General features: G+C 43.1%; 1 protein-coding gene across 4 annotated transcripts in view; it reads right to left on the bottom strand.

Annotated features, from left to right (window-relative positions):
* MIA3 (MIA SH3 domain ER export factor 3) overlaps positions 1-17816 on the bottom strand; it is a 39467-nt gene that overhangs the window by 13979 nt on the left and 7672 nt on the right. For 3 of the 4 annotated variants that reach the window (XM_050948399.1, XM_050948401.1, XM_050948403.1), the window contains exons 3-11: positions 16588-16677; positions 12645-15627; positions 11053-11343; positions 7279-7412; positions 4567-4698; positions 3245-3266; positions 1821-1909; positions 1501-1578; positions 1304-1414 (exon numbers count right to left, since the gene is read on the bottom strand). In XM_050948399.1, coding sequence (XP_050804356.1) covers positions 1304-1414; positions 1501-1578; positions 1821-1909; positions 3245-3266; positions 4567-4698; positions 7279-7412; positions 11053-11343; positions 12645-15627; positions 16588-16677 — 3930 coding nt within the window. The remainder of the gene's footprint in view (positions 1-1303; positions 1415-1500; positions 1579-1820; positions 1910-3244; positions 3267-4566; positions 4699-7278; positions 7413-11052; positions 11344-12644; positions 15628-16587; positions 16678-17816) is intronic. The other variant, XM_050948400.1, reaches the window with a different exon arrangement.

Genomic DNA, 17816 nt, shown 5'->3' with positions numbered 1-17816 from the left:
AAGATAGAATTAAAGGCGACTCCATTTTAGCTTCACAATTTAAATTTAATTTCAGTTACCATTAAAGAATATATTATCGAGGTATTTGAACACACCTGAAACTCTAACTAAACTAGATTTTCAGAGCCAGCTCTCAGACTAATTGGAGCACAACACGTTGTCACACCAGGGGCAGGGGAATTTAAAAAGAAAGTATTAGTTTGGGACCAACCTACACCTCTTGCTTTCTAGGCTAATAGTGTTTCAGGATCAGTTTCTCCAGCCTGAAGTGAAAGGTGCAGTTTGCTGCTGCCACCTAGCAACAACTTTTGACCAAATGAAAAAGTAACACTGGAACTCAATGGAATCTGAGTTTAGCCATCTTGGGGTATGTCAACATTGCAGCTGGGAGCATGCCTCCCAGGACACACAGAGACACACTTGCTCTGCTCAAGCTAGCAGGCTAAAAATAGCGATGCGGATATTGAGAAACAGGCTAGCTGCTGAGTACATGCCCATCCTGCTCCTAGGGTCTGTACTCAGGTGGGTAGCTCATGCTGCCACATCCAGGCTGCTGCTTTGAATATGCTAGTTCAGGGGTTCTCAAATGTCATTGCACTGCAACTCCCTTCTGACAACAAAAATTACTACACAACCCCAGAGGGAGGGGGGATTGACGCCTGAGCCTGCCTGAGGCCAACCGCCCTGGGAAGGGGCTGGAAAGCTGGGTGGAGGGCAAAGCCAAGCTTGAGACCCCAGGTGGTGGGGCTCAGGCTTTAGCCCCAGCCAGTCTAATGCCAGCCCTGGAAACCCCATTAAAATGGAGTCACAACCCACTTTGGGTTCCCAACCCACAGTCTGAGAACCACTGCGCTTGACCAGAGCTAGGGCACGTCTGTCTCCCCAGGCATGGAGACATATCCTTTGTGTCAGGAGGATCAACATGAAAAGACTTGGATAAGGGCAAGGGAGACCTTAGAAAATTTCATCCTTGTAACAAAACTGAGGTTCCTAGGGAGGTGGTGAAATTTCAGATCAGTTAGGATAACAATTGGAAGATAGTCTGAAACCAATATTGCCCGGAAATCCCAGAAAGCAGTCTTTTTCCTTGGATTTCAGTGTTTCTGCTTTTGGTTGAGACACGGAAGTGCAGAATCACGTGACTAAAAAGTCAGCCAAAACTCTACTTTGAATTTTGGGAGACGGTTTACCTCAGTTCTTTTTCTGAACTAGTTCGCTCAGCCCTCCTCACCTTGACAATTCAGGCACAGCGACCCCAAGCTAAACCCCTTTAGGGCACCACTGGTTATAACTGATATCTTACTTGGTCCTCTTTCTTCACATTCTGCTGTCTCTCTGTTTCTAGAATTGTGTGCAGGTTTCTCAATCTGTCATCTAGGAGATGGTTTGTTTCTTCAAGCCCCTTGATAACATCCTGTAATAGAAACAATTTCCAACCAACTAAAGAACGGTATTTGTATATTTTCACGCACATCATAGAAAGCATGAGCTGCTCCTTACCTTAAGTCCTGCAGCTTCATCTGAGAGACTAGTGTTCTGTTTCTGGGCCACCTTCACAGATTCCTTGGCTTCCTTAATCTAGGTGCACCGAAAGAATAAGATAATTACACAGAAGGTACAAAAAACAAATTGTAATACAGTACAAGTTTTCTGCATGTTATTTACAAACTGTGTCCCAAATGCCAAACAGAGAAACATGACAGAAGACAATATGCCATGTAGGTTACAGAAATAATGCTAAGACATTAGCTGTTTATTCATCGTACAGTAAACCAACAACAGAAAATTAAGAGGCATGAAGTAGGCAAATAGTGCAATACCTTTTGGTCATATTCTGACAGCTTCTCTAAGATTTCTGTTTTTTCCTGTAGGAGATTTTTAATCTTTTCAGCAAGTTGCTTTTCAGTCACTAAGGGAAAAAGAATAAATCTAATAATTGTACTCCACGTCCTGAGAGAAAACTCAAAGCAGCTATCACCACTTTGTAGACTGTTTTCAAGTGAGGACTATATCACAAAACAGGGTCTTGTGCAAGCCACCTTTCCATGGCACTCACGCCTTCCTGCACGACTGTGCTATAGAACTTAAGCTTTCATTTACATAAAAAGATTGGAAAGCAACTGGATACAGAGTTAAGAATTCCCGTGCCATGGGGAAACTTCAGCTGGTGCACAGCTGTGTACCTGGCTCCTGGGCATCCTTCCTCACAGAGCCCAGGAAGCCTGTCAGAGCAGGACACATTCTGCTTATGCCCAGACAGCACATTTCCTTGGGAACCACTGCAACCTCAGATAGCTCTAACTTATGTGGGGGTTGAGGTGGGGGCATAGATCTGCCCTGAGACTCAGGGAACTCTACATGGCTCCTTGATAGCTGGCGCTCTCTCCTGCACCAAAACTAAAATCTGTGCAGCAGAGAATCTAGGCCAAGGTTTCTACCTCTCATGGCTGTGAAGGAAACATTGAGAACATGAGCAGATCCTAAACTGGTGAGCGGTGCTGATGAGCTTGATGAAGCTATGTTTAGTCCTCATAGGGAGTATTTCTCTGATGAAACAACAGCCTGGAGAGGTGTGAACTTGCTCCTCCATCTAAACAGCTTGCTAAAATTATCGTCTTTAGGTTTCAGTGTCAATATTATTTTGATGTTAATCTTTTTCATAGAAACATCCAGCTAATATGCTTATGCAAGTCTCAAATTGCCTCCCACATCTCCCTAGGTGTCATAAGCACCAATTCTCCCGTTTCCAGTTTTCAAAACCTCCAGCTTCCTCCATGACAATTTCTGCAAGGACGTTATGCATCCTACCCCTCCATGGCATATGAGGCACCAGTTACTACTCCAGTAACCCATAAATTGCAGTGCAACTGCTGCCCCTCTCCTCTCCACTACACATGGGGTTTTGACACCCAACCTCCGCCCTACTGAAGGTGGCATTTGAAGTGTTGCTTGTGGTTGCCACTTCATCCTTAACTTGGAGGTGTGGGCTATAGCGATGAGAAGCCCTAGTATCCAATGTTTCATGTTAATCCAGGCAGCCAATCTGTGCGGCACCTTAATATTAAAAGATAAGCACTGCCACAGCACAGTACACATGGTTCATGCTGGCTTCCCCTAGCATATACAATAATCTTAGCTATATGTTCTCTTGGAAAGGAAAAGTCGACTAATACTTAGCCCTCATAACATGTGTTCAAAGTGTTTAAATGACAGTAAGAACACTGAAAAGCACAAAGCATCTTACCTTGATACATTCTACTCTTTACCTACAGGACAAAACAAGAACAAGATGAATTGGTCACAAAAAGAGTTATTCAAAGGCTTCTATGAATCCCTCTCCAAAGGGGGGAAAATAATTGAGAGGGAGATAGTTAACCTTAAGTATATGTGGCCTGAATTAGCGTATTGAAAGATCTACATATATATATATATATATATATCTCTGCAAATTAAAATGTCAAGTAACATTGAATAAACAAGCTTAGCTAATAAAAGCTTCTAGGCTAATGTCCTATTTCAGAGCCTAGGTAAAGGATTGTTTATTCAACTATTAGGAAGGCACAAATAACCCAAATTAGAATAAATTAATAAAAAATTAACCAACTGTATAGCAAATGATCATCTCAAATTTGCAGATGTTAAGGGGGGGACACACACAAACCTAGCTGCAATCAACTAGTTAAAATGAACTACATTTGTTCAGAAATTACTATTTTCCAAGAAAATACTACTAACAAAAACACACAAAAAATTCTCCTTCTTATGCCCTTATAAATTAACAAGACTTTGTGTGAGATCCAGAATCAGTGTATTAAGCAACAAAGCTAGAGTGATGAAAAATCAATGCTGTCCCAAAACATGTTTGTTTTCCATATTATTCTACTTTACACAGTAAGAGGTGTTGCCAAATGTGTAGAATTTTTAAGTGCTTATTCTCATTTAATTTAAAGGTTGAAAAATACATTGTCACTTTAGCAATCTAAATTTAAATATTAATTCCCAAATGGATGACACTGGAAAAGAAAGTATATTTGAAGGCTGGTCAGGGATAAATACATTGCCCAGGGATTTGTTTGTGGAAAAGGGAAATGTGAAACATTCTGTGTGGAGTGGGCAAGAAGTGGGTTATGGAGGGGCTCTGCAGCTGCAATGAAGACTAGATCTCCTACCAGAGAACTGGAAATGGTCAGGTGAGTGGTCAAATGCTTTTTATGTAGGTAGCTGGGGACTGGATCAGGCACTTAGGAGGCATAATCTGCATAGACAATTTTACTCTTCCTCAGCATTCTAAGGTTTCCATAACAACTCTGCAATCTTGGAACTATACATTAACTGTTACTGAAATTTTCACTGTGATAGTTTGATAGACTCACTCCACAAATTAAAGAATACTTGTTTCAGTTTTAAAAGAAACTGTTAAACACTAAATTAATGTTAATGATCTAGACGGGAAAGGAAAGAAAAATATTGCTTTGATACTTGTAGCATTACAAGTATTCAGCCATAAGGGCCCAACATCACAAAGTACTAAACATCAGTATGCTCATAAACTTAAAGTGTACTCACTGAAAGGCAGGTTCTCCAGAACAGTATACCTAGAGTAGCAATTCCCACCAATGCAGTGATAATGATGGGCTCCCATGGAAGTCCATGGAAGTCAGGCCCAGGCCGAATGTCCTCAGGCAATGTGGCAACCAACTAAAACAACAGGGTTGACAACCATGAACAAAAAAGACATTTTAATAAAATACACAGAAAGAGCAAAAGAAGGAAAACTCAATCTTCTACTCATAAAACTAGAGAGGACTATCCAAAACTTTCTAGGGTAGTCATAACTGTCTCAAATTACTTAAAAAGAGCTCAGTGCTAGAACATGCCAAGGAAATGAAATTAGCCTAAAGAAGCATCTCTGGAGCCATGAAAAAGCTTGATGCTTTGGTTTGGCAACACAGATGCAAGCAATCCGATCACATTTCTACTTGAAAAAAAATGTCTGAATATCTGAAGAGCCGGAAAGTAATGGGCTTCTATACAATTTAACCATCAAACACTCCCTAGAAGCCACTGGCTTCTTTTTAAAAACAAGGCCAAGTGGATCACATTTATAGTTATAGATAACTAATCAATTAGCTCTTCAGCACATGAAGTCATTCCTTTTTACATTTCCTGTCATTAGCACTATACTGAACCCTAAGAAAATATAATGAAGCTTGATAGTCTGAACGTTTTCTCAGTCCCCTAGCTTCATCCTTGCCAAATGGTCTCGTCCCATCCCTGATATAAAAGTTAGGCTGGATACGTCAATTTTATTTTAAACACATTTAGCCACTGAATCCTCTTTTTAGCCACACAACTAAAACATGCAATCTTCCATAACCTTTGAAAAATTAAATGTTAAAGGCCAAGATCCAGCTCATCCAGAGATCTGTCTTGTTTCAACAGTCTTTTTGAATATACAATGCACTTAGGTGCAAAGGAATCATAATACCAACTCACAAGCCCAAATGAAAGACAACACACCCTCAAATAGTCCATCTGATGTTACAGTGACAAAAACCTCTACCTACTTTGTTTCTCATACCTGCAAGCTTTAGGTAGAAGTGATTAGTGAAATTCTGGGAGAATGGGACTGACGTGACAGAAAGCTGAGATTCATGACAGCATTATAATGGGATATATGTAGCCAACAGTGATAACACAAACCACAGTAAAATGGAAAGAACAAGTAATCACAAGAGAATTTATTCCCTGGCTGGGAAGTCACTGAACATTGAGGAAACGAAGAGTCTCTTGCTACCCCAACGCACCCAAGGCCTACCTCTCAATAACCAGCCATCTTCTCCTTCCCACCCCCCAGGGACAACTGGCCCACCTCCTCCACGCGAGGAGGGGCCAGCCCCGCTCCAGGCCTGGTTTCCGCGCTGGCTCGCTGCCCGACGGGTCAGGGGAACAGGCCGGCGGGGGTTGCGGTGACTACGGCCCAAGCTCACAGCTCTCCCTACCCCGGCGGCCCTCGCCCCCGCTGCCACCCGCGGCTGGGGGCTGTCGCGCAAAGGGCGGGGGGGGGGGTCCGGGCCCCGGCTCGGGATCCCGGGGCGCGTGCAGGGGAATCCACGCGAGCCGCCCGGGGGCTCCCGCCAGGGCTGCCTGCAAGCCCGCGCCCACCTGCAGCAGCCGCCCCATGAGGGCGGCGTATCCGCGGGACACGGGCGCCAGCAGGAGCGCGGCGGGGCCCGCGGCGGTGGCGGCTGCCCCGGGGGGGCTGGAGGGGGCCGCGGTCTCCATGGGGAGGAGGGGGCCGCAGCCGGCGGCGCTGAGCGAACTTCGCTTCCTTCGCTCGCCTACTAACACGTCACCTCACGGTGACCCCGGCGCCGGCCTCTCGCGTCATCACCCGGCGCCGGCGGGGAGGCGCAGGAACCCGGAAGCGGCTCCGAATCGCCTGCCTGAGCCACGTGGGGAGGGAGGACACACCTCTTACCCCCCTCTTTCCCACCTCCGCCGGCCGGGCGGAGCTGGGCAGTGCGGGAGCCGTTGTGCTCCGCGAGCAGCCGATCCTGGGGCCGCAATTCCCCAGCCGGCGCCCGGGCCCGTCAGAGGCTGCGCCGGAGGCCAGACGGCTCCGTGTCCTGAGCTGCCGGGCGTGTCTGCAATCACAGTCCGCTCCCCCTGCCTCGCTTACGCGGGTGCGAGAGAGCCTGCAACCTAGAGAGCCTCGGCCCGCTCTCCGACCGGGCTGACCTGTCCCGCTATCCTTGGCTACACCCAGCGGGCACCGAGCAATAAGGGGGATGATTTGGTATCATTTTAATTACCCAGTATAACTTGCTTGTGGGCACATGTCAAGTTTAGCTTGTGCCTGTAGATATACAAATACAAGCTAAATAGAGACAGTTTTCAAGCGATGTGAGCCCATACCCGAAAGTAGTTGGCATAACTAAACCCATTCAAGCTAAAGTGGTGCACCATCTCTCTTTATACCAGCCCTCAGAACTCTCACACCGAATTTAATTTCATGTATTCCTACAATACAATCATCTTTATAAACAATTTTCAATTTGGATTGGGTTATTTTAATGCTGCAGATATCTGCTTTTCTGAAGTCAGTCTATAGTCCCTTGCTCCCTAAACAGCTTTCTTTGCAAACAACCCAATTTTTATGCATTTTTATACGTTTCACAAAATTGTTTTGGAGATACCTCAGGAAGCCAACTATGAATGCTCAATTTTAAAAAAATCGACATAAAATTAAATAATTTTAAAAAGTATTGTACTTACAATATCTGTGAATGGTCGCATGTTTTCTTTAGCTAAAACAGCCACATCATTGAGAGTTATATGCCGTACTGCAGGATCTGCTTCTAAGTGAGGACTTTCAATCTTCGCAGTATCATCCGCAGTAGTAACTATACCTTAGTTAAAAGGAGGAAAATGTTAATTTCAGAAATATTTTAAGTAAACATACAGTATTACCTACAGTACACTTTAGTATTTATTCCTAGGCCCTTTCTACAATATGGAAAATTTTCTAAAATTAGTGTTCATGTGGTTGAGATACCAAGGATTGAACCTCAGAAATACCTGTCTCATAGACTTCTGATCTAACAATGCTTCACCATGGAATTGTTGCTGTGACAAGAGATGCATGTGTAAATTCTTTGTCCATCATTCCCGGAATTCCTACTAATAGCACTTGAAAAGTGATGCTTGACCACTCCTGTTCTAAAATTAGGTTATCATGCATATATACTCACATTCAGCTCTATCTCAGCCAAAAACTCGGGCTGATTTTTTGGGAGTGGTTGTCTTATATCAAAGTCAGATTGGAAAGAGCAGATGATAGAAATTAACTCTGCAGAAGTTGAGTGGCAGAGGTACAGAATCCATGAACTCCACATGCTCCCTAGTGGCTCATCTCTTGCCTGTCTAAGACTATGTCTACACTTCCATGGTAAGTTGACCTAAGGTACGCAACTCCAGCTACGTGAATAATGTAGTTGGAGTGGATGTATCTTAGGTCAACTTACTGCGCGGTCCACACTATGCTGGGTTGACAGGAGACATTCTCCTGTCGACTTATCTTACTCTTCTTTGGGGTAGAGTACCGGGTCGACTGGATAGCGATCTGCAGTTGATTTGGCGGGTCTTCACTAGACCTGCTAAATCGAGCCGAGTGCATCGATCCCCTGAGGGTGGATGAGGAGGTAGTGTAAACAGAGGCCTAAGGGTTGGTGATCTCAGGCAGGACTTGCTGCCAGCGCTGTTGGTTTCCTACTACTGTATAAACTCATTTCTAAGCTTACTTCACTTACAAGCAAATAAATGATTTTTAATTTAATTTTACATGGAAGAGAGTTGAGGAGGAATCTCTGCTAAGTTCTTTCAGAAAATGGTGATACTTCTGTTCTGTAGGTGAAAAAGCAGGATTCCAAGGGATTTAGTGTTCTTAGAAGGCAATGTTAATATACACCTCTACCTTGTTATAATGCAACCCGATATAACACGAATTCGGATATAACGTAGTAAAGCAGCGCTCGGGGGGGGCAGGGCTGTGCACTCTGGTGGATCAAAGCAAGTTCGATATAAGTTTTGGCTCCCAAGGACAGCGTTATATCGAGGTAGAGGTGTACTAAATTTAGATGAGTCTGGCCTGAATCTGCTTTAGTTTTAGGACCTTTTACTCTGGATCCAAACTTAACAATTCTGACCCATCTCATAGAAATCTAGGAATTTTCAGACTGGCAATCTGGTCCATCTAGTCCAGTACCAGAGGCTTCAGAGGAAGGTGCAAGAAACCCATATAGAGGACAACTGTAGAATCAGCAGGCCAGTAGTGCAGTTTTTTCCTAACCCCTTTAAATTAAGGTTTATGCCCTAAAGCACGAGCATTTATATTTTTCTCTCCAACATACCTCTGGCTGATCTTTAACTACAATACCTAACATGTTTTTTTTACTCTTACTGTCATTACATCATAGATATCATAAGGCCCTAAGCAAAATAAGCAGTCATGAGATAAGAGGAAAGGTCCTCTCATGGATCAGTAACTGGTTAAAAGATAGGAAACAAAGAGTAGGAATAAATGGTCAGATTTCACAATGGAGAGAGGTAAATAGAGGGGTTCCCCAGAAATCTGCACTAGGAATGTGCTGTTCAACATATTCAGAAATGATCTGGAAAAGGGAGTGAACATGAGGTAGCAAAATTTGCAGAATCACTTAACAAAGTTAAGACCAAAGCTGAATGCAAAGAGTTACAAAGAGATTTCACAGAACAGTGTGACTGGGAAACAAAAAAAAAAATGGCAGATGAAATTCAATACTGATAAGTGCAAAGTAATGCACACTGGAAAACACATAATCCCAACAATACATACAAAGTGATGGGGTCTAAATTAGCCATTACCACTCAAGAAACAGATCTCTTGAGTCATTGTGCATAGTTCGCTGAAATTTCTGGCCCAACAGACTGAAGTCCTCTGTCAAGCCACAAATAAGATAAAGGTACAGATGGTACCATTGCAATTTACAGTGCTCAGCCATTGTGACTCAGTTCTAACCTGGACTCACTTGTAGGAGTAAAAGGACAGCTCCGGACCCATTCAAGCTTTAGCCTCTCCACTGAGACTGCAAACAACAGGCTTGGGAATGTGGACATTTTGTCCACTGAGAATTGAATAGCTGCCGCCACATTTCACATATGCCAAACAGTCATCAGATAGTCCTGTGATCCCGAGGTTAATTCAGAAAAGGACAGGCTCCATTCCCTAAAGTGAAAATCTTATTGCCTGCAGCACTGGGTAGATTTTTACAGCGCTATCTACATTTTTTTAAAACAAACAGCGACCCATCCTCTGAGTCATATCATTCCCGTTGCCTCTTTTTTGTTAGCTTGTGACTATTTTAAATTTGAAATTCATATAGTGTGTTGATATATCATAGAAGTTTTATACTGGGTAACTGGAGATTAATGTGAATCATTTTCTCTCAATCATGTGTAATAGTAAAGGATGGTCTAGTGCAGGGGTGGGCAAACTCTGGCCCAGGGGCCACATCCGTCCCTCCAGACATTTTAATATGGCCCTTGAGCTCCTGCCGGGGAGCAGGGTCCAGGGCTTGCCCTGCTCTGGCGCTCCAGCTGGGGAGCAGGGTCGGGGGCTTGTCCCAATCCGTGCGGCTCCTGGAAGCAGCAGCATGTCCCCCCATCCGACTCCTACATGTAGGGGCAGCCAGGGGGCCCTGCACGCTGCCCCCATCCCAAGCACCGCCACTGCAGATCCCATTGGCCAGGAACTGTGGCCAATGGGAGCTACAGGGGTAGCACCTGCGGACGAGGCAGCACGCAGAGCTGCCTGGCCGCACCTCCACATAGGAGCCTGGGAGGACACGACATGCTGCTGCTTCTGGGAGCTGATTGAGGTAAGCACCGCCTGGAGCCTGCATCCCTGACCACCTCCCGTGCCCCAACCCCCTGCCTCAGCTCTGATCCCCCTCCCACCCTCTGAACCCCTTGGTCCGAGCCCGGAGCACTCTCCTATGCCCCCAACCCCCATCACCAGCCCCACCCCAAGGTGGAGACCTCACGTCTTCCCGCACCCCAACCCTCAATTTCATGAGCATTCATGGCCTGCCATACAATTTCCATACCCAGATGTGGCCCTTGGGCCAAAAAGTTTGCCCACCCCTGGTCTAGTGGTTAGAGAGCTAGCCTAGGGAAACTCTCACGGGGTATTGTGAGGATAAATACATTAAAGATTGGGAGGTACTCTCAATTACATGGTAATGGGAGCCATATAGGTACCTAAGATAGAAAGTTAGATTGTCCATCAGATTCAGCACACCAGTCTGAATATTAATATTAGAAATTGCATTCGTGCTATTTTTGTAGTGCACAAACACAGCAGAAGACTCTTTCTGATGACTTCAACAGGAGCTGAATTGTGCAATTATCAGTATCATTGAAAGATTCAGGCAGGATTTGCCAGCCATAACATATTAATGTCACTTCAACCATACACCTCTTAAAAAAAATTTAAAACATCAAGAAAATTACCTGCAGCCAAATCTTCTCTGGCACTTTGAATTGGCCCAAGGGACGTATCCTCCAGTGGCAATCCCTTCTCATTATCAAGGATTTCCTGGGTTTCCTTTTTATCCAAGAGCCCCACCTGTTCCAAAATATTCATATCTGGATCAGGCTCCCACAGTTTAAGAGCCTCCTGCTCCTCTTCAGTATGCTGTACTAGCCTCTCATCTTCAACTTGTGGGAACTTCTGACCAATTTCTTCAGCTGAACTTGGGCTTCCCACAAGATGGCTGTCATATTCAGTTTCTTTTACAGTATCTATAGTAGAGAGAAAAGCATGGATGTGGCATAGTTGGCTTGTCTTTCTCACTGGCAGCTGTACTGAGCGAAAGTTATTTGAAGACTGTGACTGAAAAAGCCTTCCCGATATCCTCCACTAAATATATTCTTCCAGATGGCTATTTTTTTTTGTTCTAGCATATTTTTAGGCAAATTTCAGTGACATCCAATTAAATATTTGCATGGAAATTATGCAAGGTAAAAACACTGACCAGATGGAATAATTTAGTTTTACTGAATCTCAGTAACAAGAATGTGTCAGAAAATACATGGCAAACTATTTGCTTCTGTTAAAAGGGCCCTATTTATACTAGGATTTTGTACTGCCCTTCATCTTTGTCCCCTTCACTATTATCTGACTAATCAGTCTCTGGTGGACTTCATGATGGGCTGGTCTACACTGGGGGGGGGAAATCGATCTAAAATACGCAACTTTGTAGCTGAAGTCGAAGTATCTTAGATCGAGTTACCTACTGTCCTCACGGCATGGGATCGACGTCCGCAGCTCCCTCGTTGACTCCGCTACCGCCATTCGCATTGGAGGAGTTCCGGAGTCGACAGGAGCTCGTTCGGGGATCGATATATCGCGTCTAGATGAGACGCGATATATCGATCCCTGAGAAATCAATTGCTACCCGCCGACACAGCCGGTAGTGAAGACGTACCCAAAGCCTATGGCTCATCTTCCTTGCCAAGGTTGGCATGCTCAGTATTTCCTCCATTCATTCCCTGGGTTTTGATGATATTGTGGTGATGGGATTCTTATCTAGATAATTTTTCAGTGTCTAAGTTTAATATAAAATCATTGCACACATCAGATAATGGCACACTAGTTACAGGCAGGTGCTGTGGAAGGTCAGCACCTACTACATATTTCTAAAAATTCACTGCATGCCTGTAATTTTTTTTTGCCCTGTGTGAATGGGTCTTTCCTGCCACATCCATTCACTTCAGTCTCATATGCAGGAGGCCTGTTCATCAGAATGAAGCAGATGGTTGAGGCTCAGTAGCTGTCATCTCTCTCTCTCACGGTTTATACGGCCAACCATCAGCACAGTATCTGAGCCCTTCCACATAAAAATAGATTACCAATAGTGGAGTCCCAAATGGAGTCTGGGTTTCTTTCCTCCCGACCCCAACCCTACCCCACCCCACCCACTTATGCTATAAAAACTCTACTCAGAGTAGGGTTATCTGTTTGGAGTGGGGGGAGGTCCTCCACAGGCAAGCAAAAAAATCCCTCAACTTCCCCTGAGCAATTGTCAAATATAAGAGCCTACCTGTACCATGCATGCTATAATCCTTCTCATGTTCTGGAATGGACACAAGAGGTTCACTCTCACTAACAGATGAGTATTTGTGCCTTAATGAATATATTAATTCCTGAACATCATCCATCAGTGCACCTTCTTCATCCCACAAATCTATTTCTTTCACCATCTCTTCTTTATTTTCTGCTTGCCTTGCATCTAAAACATGTTCCACAATATCCATTATCCGAGATTCTGAAAATGTAAGGATCTGGTCCAAAGCTTGTTCAATATCCTCATAATCATGATTACCCTTTTGAGCAAGATCCAGCTTCAACTTCATGTTGTGAAACATGGCTTCTACCCTGACAATGTGCTGGGGCCCAAGATACTTTTGTAAACGTGCCACTCGCTTTTCATCAAGAAATTCTTTTATTATAGTGAGCTGCTTCACAGCCTCTCCGTATTCTGGTTCCACAGCTTCATTTGTGGTTACAGAAGTATCAGCAGGCCCTGTCTGCTCTATTATGGTCTGAATATCTTTCAGGTCTTTCTGCATAAGATCCTCTAGGAGAGGATCTTCTGTTTGATTAAAGTCATTTTTGCTGTCCACTGTTTCAAGAGACTTGTCATTTGGAAAAGTCGTTTCATCCTCTTCTTCCACTTCAGGTGCTACTAATGTTTCTTCTGTTTCTGGAGACTCCTCATCTTCTTCCATCTCATTCAGTTTAGCTCCACTGAATTGTATATCGTCCTCTTCATTCTTGGTCTCACTCAAATCTTGCATGCTGTTCTTTCTGGCATGCTTAAATGTTGTGTTTGCTTCCTCTCCTGTTTCATCGATCTCATAAACAGGATTAGCAGTTCCTGAAATAGCTCCATCTGGTATTTCCAATTCTGGGTTTGTACTTTCTCCATCTAATTTATTACCCTGTCTATTTGCAAGCCTCTCTTTTGACAATTTTGCACTTGCAGCATTGTCATCTTCTAATAGTTCTTCCTCTGCTTGACTTAGGAGGTCATCATCTTCTTCAGCTTCCAACTCTGCAGACTGAAGTTCTGGTTTTATTGTTTTTTCTCCATCTATATCGGTTCCAAGAGCTTTGTCTTTATTTTCATCCCCACTATGAGCAGTGTCTTGTTGGGTCATCCTCTCTGTGTCAACATCCTGTGTAGTGTCTGTGGATATTTCTTCAGTTGCTATTTCACCAATACTTTTTTCTAGTGTCTTCTTGCCTGTGTTCCTGGAAAGCTCTTGTTCTGCATCTTCCTCCAAATACCTGGTCTTGTTTTCTTGTTGCTTAGATTGCTCAACAGCTGTTTTACTTGGATGCTGATTGTTCAGGTCTTCTTCCTTTTTTCCCCTTAGTATTTCAGTATCTTCCTTAATAGCAACATTTGTTTGATTCTCATTCTCAGGCACCCTTGTTTGTTCAGAATCCTCTCCATCTTGTTGAATATCTTGTTTCTTTGTAGCAGATGTTTCATGCTCTCTTTTGCCTTCTAAGAGGTCAATATCCCCTAGGTCACTTTGGGATGCACTTTTTTGCTCCTCCAGTGGTTCTGGTAGGAAATTAATGGATTGCTGGTCTCCAGATGCTTTCTTTCCCTTTATTTTCTTCCATAATGTTTTGGGGTTTGTATCATTTTCCAAGCTGTCCTCCAAAATCTCCTCCTCTGCCTTTTCTTCATCGTTCAATATTTTATGAAGAGTAATTCCTTCTGGGTCATCTTTGATGTTGCCTACAAGTGGTTTTAAAGTTTCTTGCTTTTCTTCAATGGATAGTTTAGACTCCAGGCTAGGAATAGCACTAGGATCACGCACAGGTGTGCTGTGCAGTTCTTCAGTAAATGATTCTGTCTTTTCACCCAATAACTCTTCCTCATACTGTTTAGTTTTGTTTGTTTTTTCCTTTGAATCTTGGCCATCTACAACATGTTTTTCCTTTTTGAGAAGGTCTTCTTCTATTAGATCTTCAGGCTGAACTGTTGCTGCTGTTTCATCCTCCTTACTAACTGGGATTGCCTCATCCTCTTCCTCCTTTTCTTCCAATGAATCAGACTTGCCCACATCTGTGTCATCATTTGTTCTTGCACCCCCTCTGTGAGTTGGAAAGATAGTGTCCTCTACAGTTGTTAATAAACCCAAATATTCTTTTTTCTCATTATTTCTTTGGGTAATTAACTCTGCGGCATCCTCAATTGTTTCATAGGGTTTATTCTTTTCTGACTCATGGTCAGCATATTTATCAGCTGAATGCTTTTCAGCTTCTGAGTCCACGGGAGTTTCTTCTTTTGTAAATGACAGCAAAGGAATTTCTTCAGATTGCTCCTTAAGATCTTCCAGCAACTCTGTGTAATGAGAATCAGTATTCAAATCTTCATTAAAATCATCCTCCAGTGATGTCACAAGGCTAGTCATCTCATCATCAGACACAAGGGCATCTGCAGTTGAGCCAAATTTTGTTTTCAAGTCCATAGATAGTTCTCTGTTTAAAAGTGTATAGGCATCAATCTCTTCACTCTCTTTATCTGATTCTTTGGCTGTACCCTGAGGATTATTAGAATATTTGGCATTTTCACTTTCTAGCACTTTTAATTTTTCTTGTAGCATTCCTTCTGAGTGAGGATGTGCAATTTGTTCTCCCTGAGACTTTTTTTCATGGCTATGTGTGTTGAGGTCATCCCGCTCAGATTTGAAGAGTCCCTGTACATTCTCAGTGTTTTCAGAAAGAAAACTGCCTTTTTCTTCTGTTTTGGTGAGGACTTGCTTGTCTTCTTCTGGACCTGGCTCAGGAACATCAGTCTCAGAAACATCAAGGGGCTTTACAATATCAGACCTTTCTGTCTCCTCCTCCTCCTCTTTGGTTTCTTCAACAACTTCTGTCCCTGGAGCATTTAATTCAGCTTTTCCCGTGTTCACCACAGTTTCTTCTGAAGATTTTAAAAGCTCATCCACATTATAGTTATCAAAATCATCTTTTCCTCCATCAAAACAAACAAAATCAGTTTCCTGCAACAAAGGGAAAAAGCATTGTCAGTTGTCAGAAATTTTTTTCTATTACACTGATGTACAAGATTCAAACAATTTTCTTTACCATTACATGTATCTACACTTTTCCATTAACTGGAGACTAAATCATGAAGTCCATAATCAAAACTTCCATTGATTCAATGGGAGTTTTCTTGAGTAAGGACTGAGTAGAAAAACCAAGTAAGGACCTTAGGATTACAAGCAGTGGGCTAAATCCTAAGAAGTCATGAACAGACAGGAAGTCAATGGCAGAGTTGGTTATATTTTAAATAATCTATCATGTGCATCTTTGAAATTGGAACTATTGTCAGTAAAATGGCAAGGACAAGTTCTTCTTTATCAAATGGTTAGCATATAGTGGGGTGCCACCATAAATAAATAATGATACAAACTAAAGGTTTGTACTTACACGATACATATGGGCCAAAATTTAGCCTGATCCTGCAACCTTACTCACATATGTATTTCCAGTAATTACAATGGCGTTACCCATGTGAGTAAGAGTTGCTGAATCAGACTGATAATCTATATGCTAATAGAGTTAAGCAAACAAAGAGGCTTTCACAGTTCCAAAGTTTTTCTCTAAGTTCCAAAAGTTCTGGGAAACAAACCTATTAATTCAGAGTTTGTATGAAACAGCCTCCATACAACCCAGCCAATAACATTTCTTTGGGGATTCTGAGACCATTCTATGTATAGTTATTTAGTCACTTTTTGTCAGAAGAAAGAATGCTTCATTTAAGACAAGTCCAGTGTTCAAATTATGGTGGATATAGACATATATATACACAATATTAGTTGACTTATTGAAAAGTAATTAGTTTTTTCCTTCTAGGGTTCTTGAGGTCCCAGTTAGCTCTCTCCCTGATTTCACTCACAGTTCAGGAATGAGCCTGAAGTGTAATAAAGCCAGTCAAAAAAGTCACAATCAAAACTTACATCTGTTGGTAGTTCTAGCTCATCACTGGTGGTATAAGTATAATTTATTTCAAGTAAATCCTTTGGAAAATACCCAAATTCACTGCCAACCTGCCAGAAAAAACAACAAAACAAAAAGAAGTTTCAATGTAAAGCTTGTAAAGCCACATATTGAAAAAAGTAACTTTAAAAATTACAATTAGTAGTTAGATATCAAACTTAAATATTTCTAGACATACAGGTTGTTACCACAATAAATTGGAGAAACAGAACAGTAAAACATTACACTTGAATGGTTTAATTTGAGATTCTAAACCAGGGATTGGCAACCTTTGGCAAGCGGCTCGCCAGGGTAAGCCTCCTGGTGGGCCGGGCCGGTTTGTTTACCTGCCGCATCCGCAGGTTCGTCCGATCGCGGCTCCAACTGGCCGCGGTTCGCCGCTCCAGACCAATGGGGGCGGCGGGAAGCAGCAGCCAGCATATCTCTTGGCCTGCGCTGCTTCCCGCCACCCCCATTGGCCTGGAGCGGTGAACCACGGTCAGTGGGAGTGGACATGACACGTAAACAAACTGGCCCAGCTGGCCAGGGGGCTTACCCTGATGAGCCATGGGCCAAAGGTTGCCGATCCCTGTTCTAAACATTAATTAAGCCTCACAACACCTTTGTGAAGTAGGGAAGTACGTCTACTCCCCTTTCAAAGACAGGGCCAACTAAGGCATAGGGCCACATAGCAAGTTATGGGAAGAGTTTGGAATGAAACCCAGGAGTCACGGCTCATAGCACAATCTCACTGACTTCACAAATGCTCCGACCACTTTCTTGTGCACAACTAGCAAAAATATCTTTTCGTGATAAGGCCTACCTGTCTGCAAAAATGTCACATTTTTAACGCAGACAACCAACCTCCTCCATAACTTTATACTTCTCCCCTCACATTTTGAAAAGATTTCTTAAAGCCAGCTTTTAGAAAACACAAAATTGCACCTGAGGTATTATAAATTGCTGAACACTAGCCTTTTTTCACACTAGTATTATCTACCTTAGTATCAGTGTGTAAAATGTGACCCTCTTTGCAAACACACTTGTTCTTCAGTAGCTACTGTTTCCAGGTGAGCAATACCTGCAGGTGGTTAGTAAAGAGTAAGGTGATGTGGCAATCAAATGCAAACAGTAGGAGACAAAAGCTCTCTTATCACTTACTAGTTAAAGATCCACAGAATAATGCTCTCGCTTGGGAGCTCTGATAGCT

The sequence above is a fragment of the Gopherus flavomarginatus genome, chromosome 4, assembly GCF_025201925.1.
Source record: "Gopherus flavomarginatus isolate rGopFla2 chromosome 4, rGopFla2.mat.asm, whole genome shotgun sequence".
NCBI classification, from domain to species: domain Eukaryota; kingdom Metazoa; phylum Chordata; order Testudines; family Testudinidae; genus Gopherus; species Gopherus flavomarginatus.
This window is presented reverse-complemented; position numbering and strand designations above follow the sequence as displayed.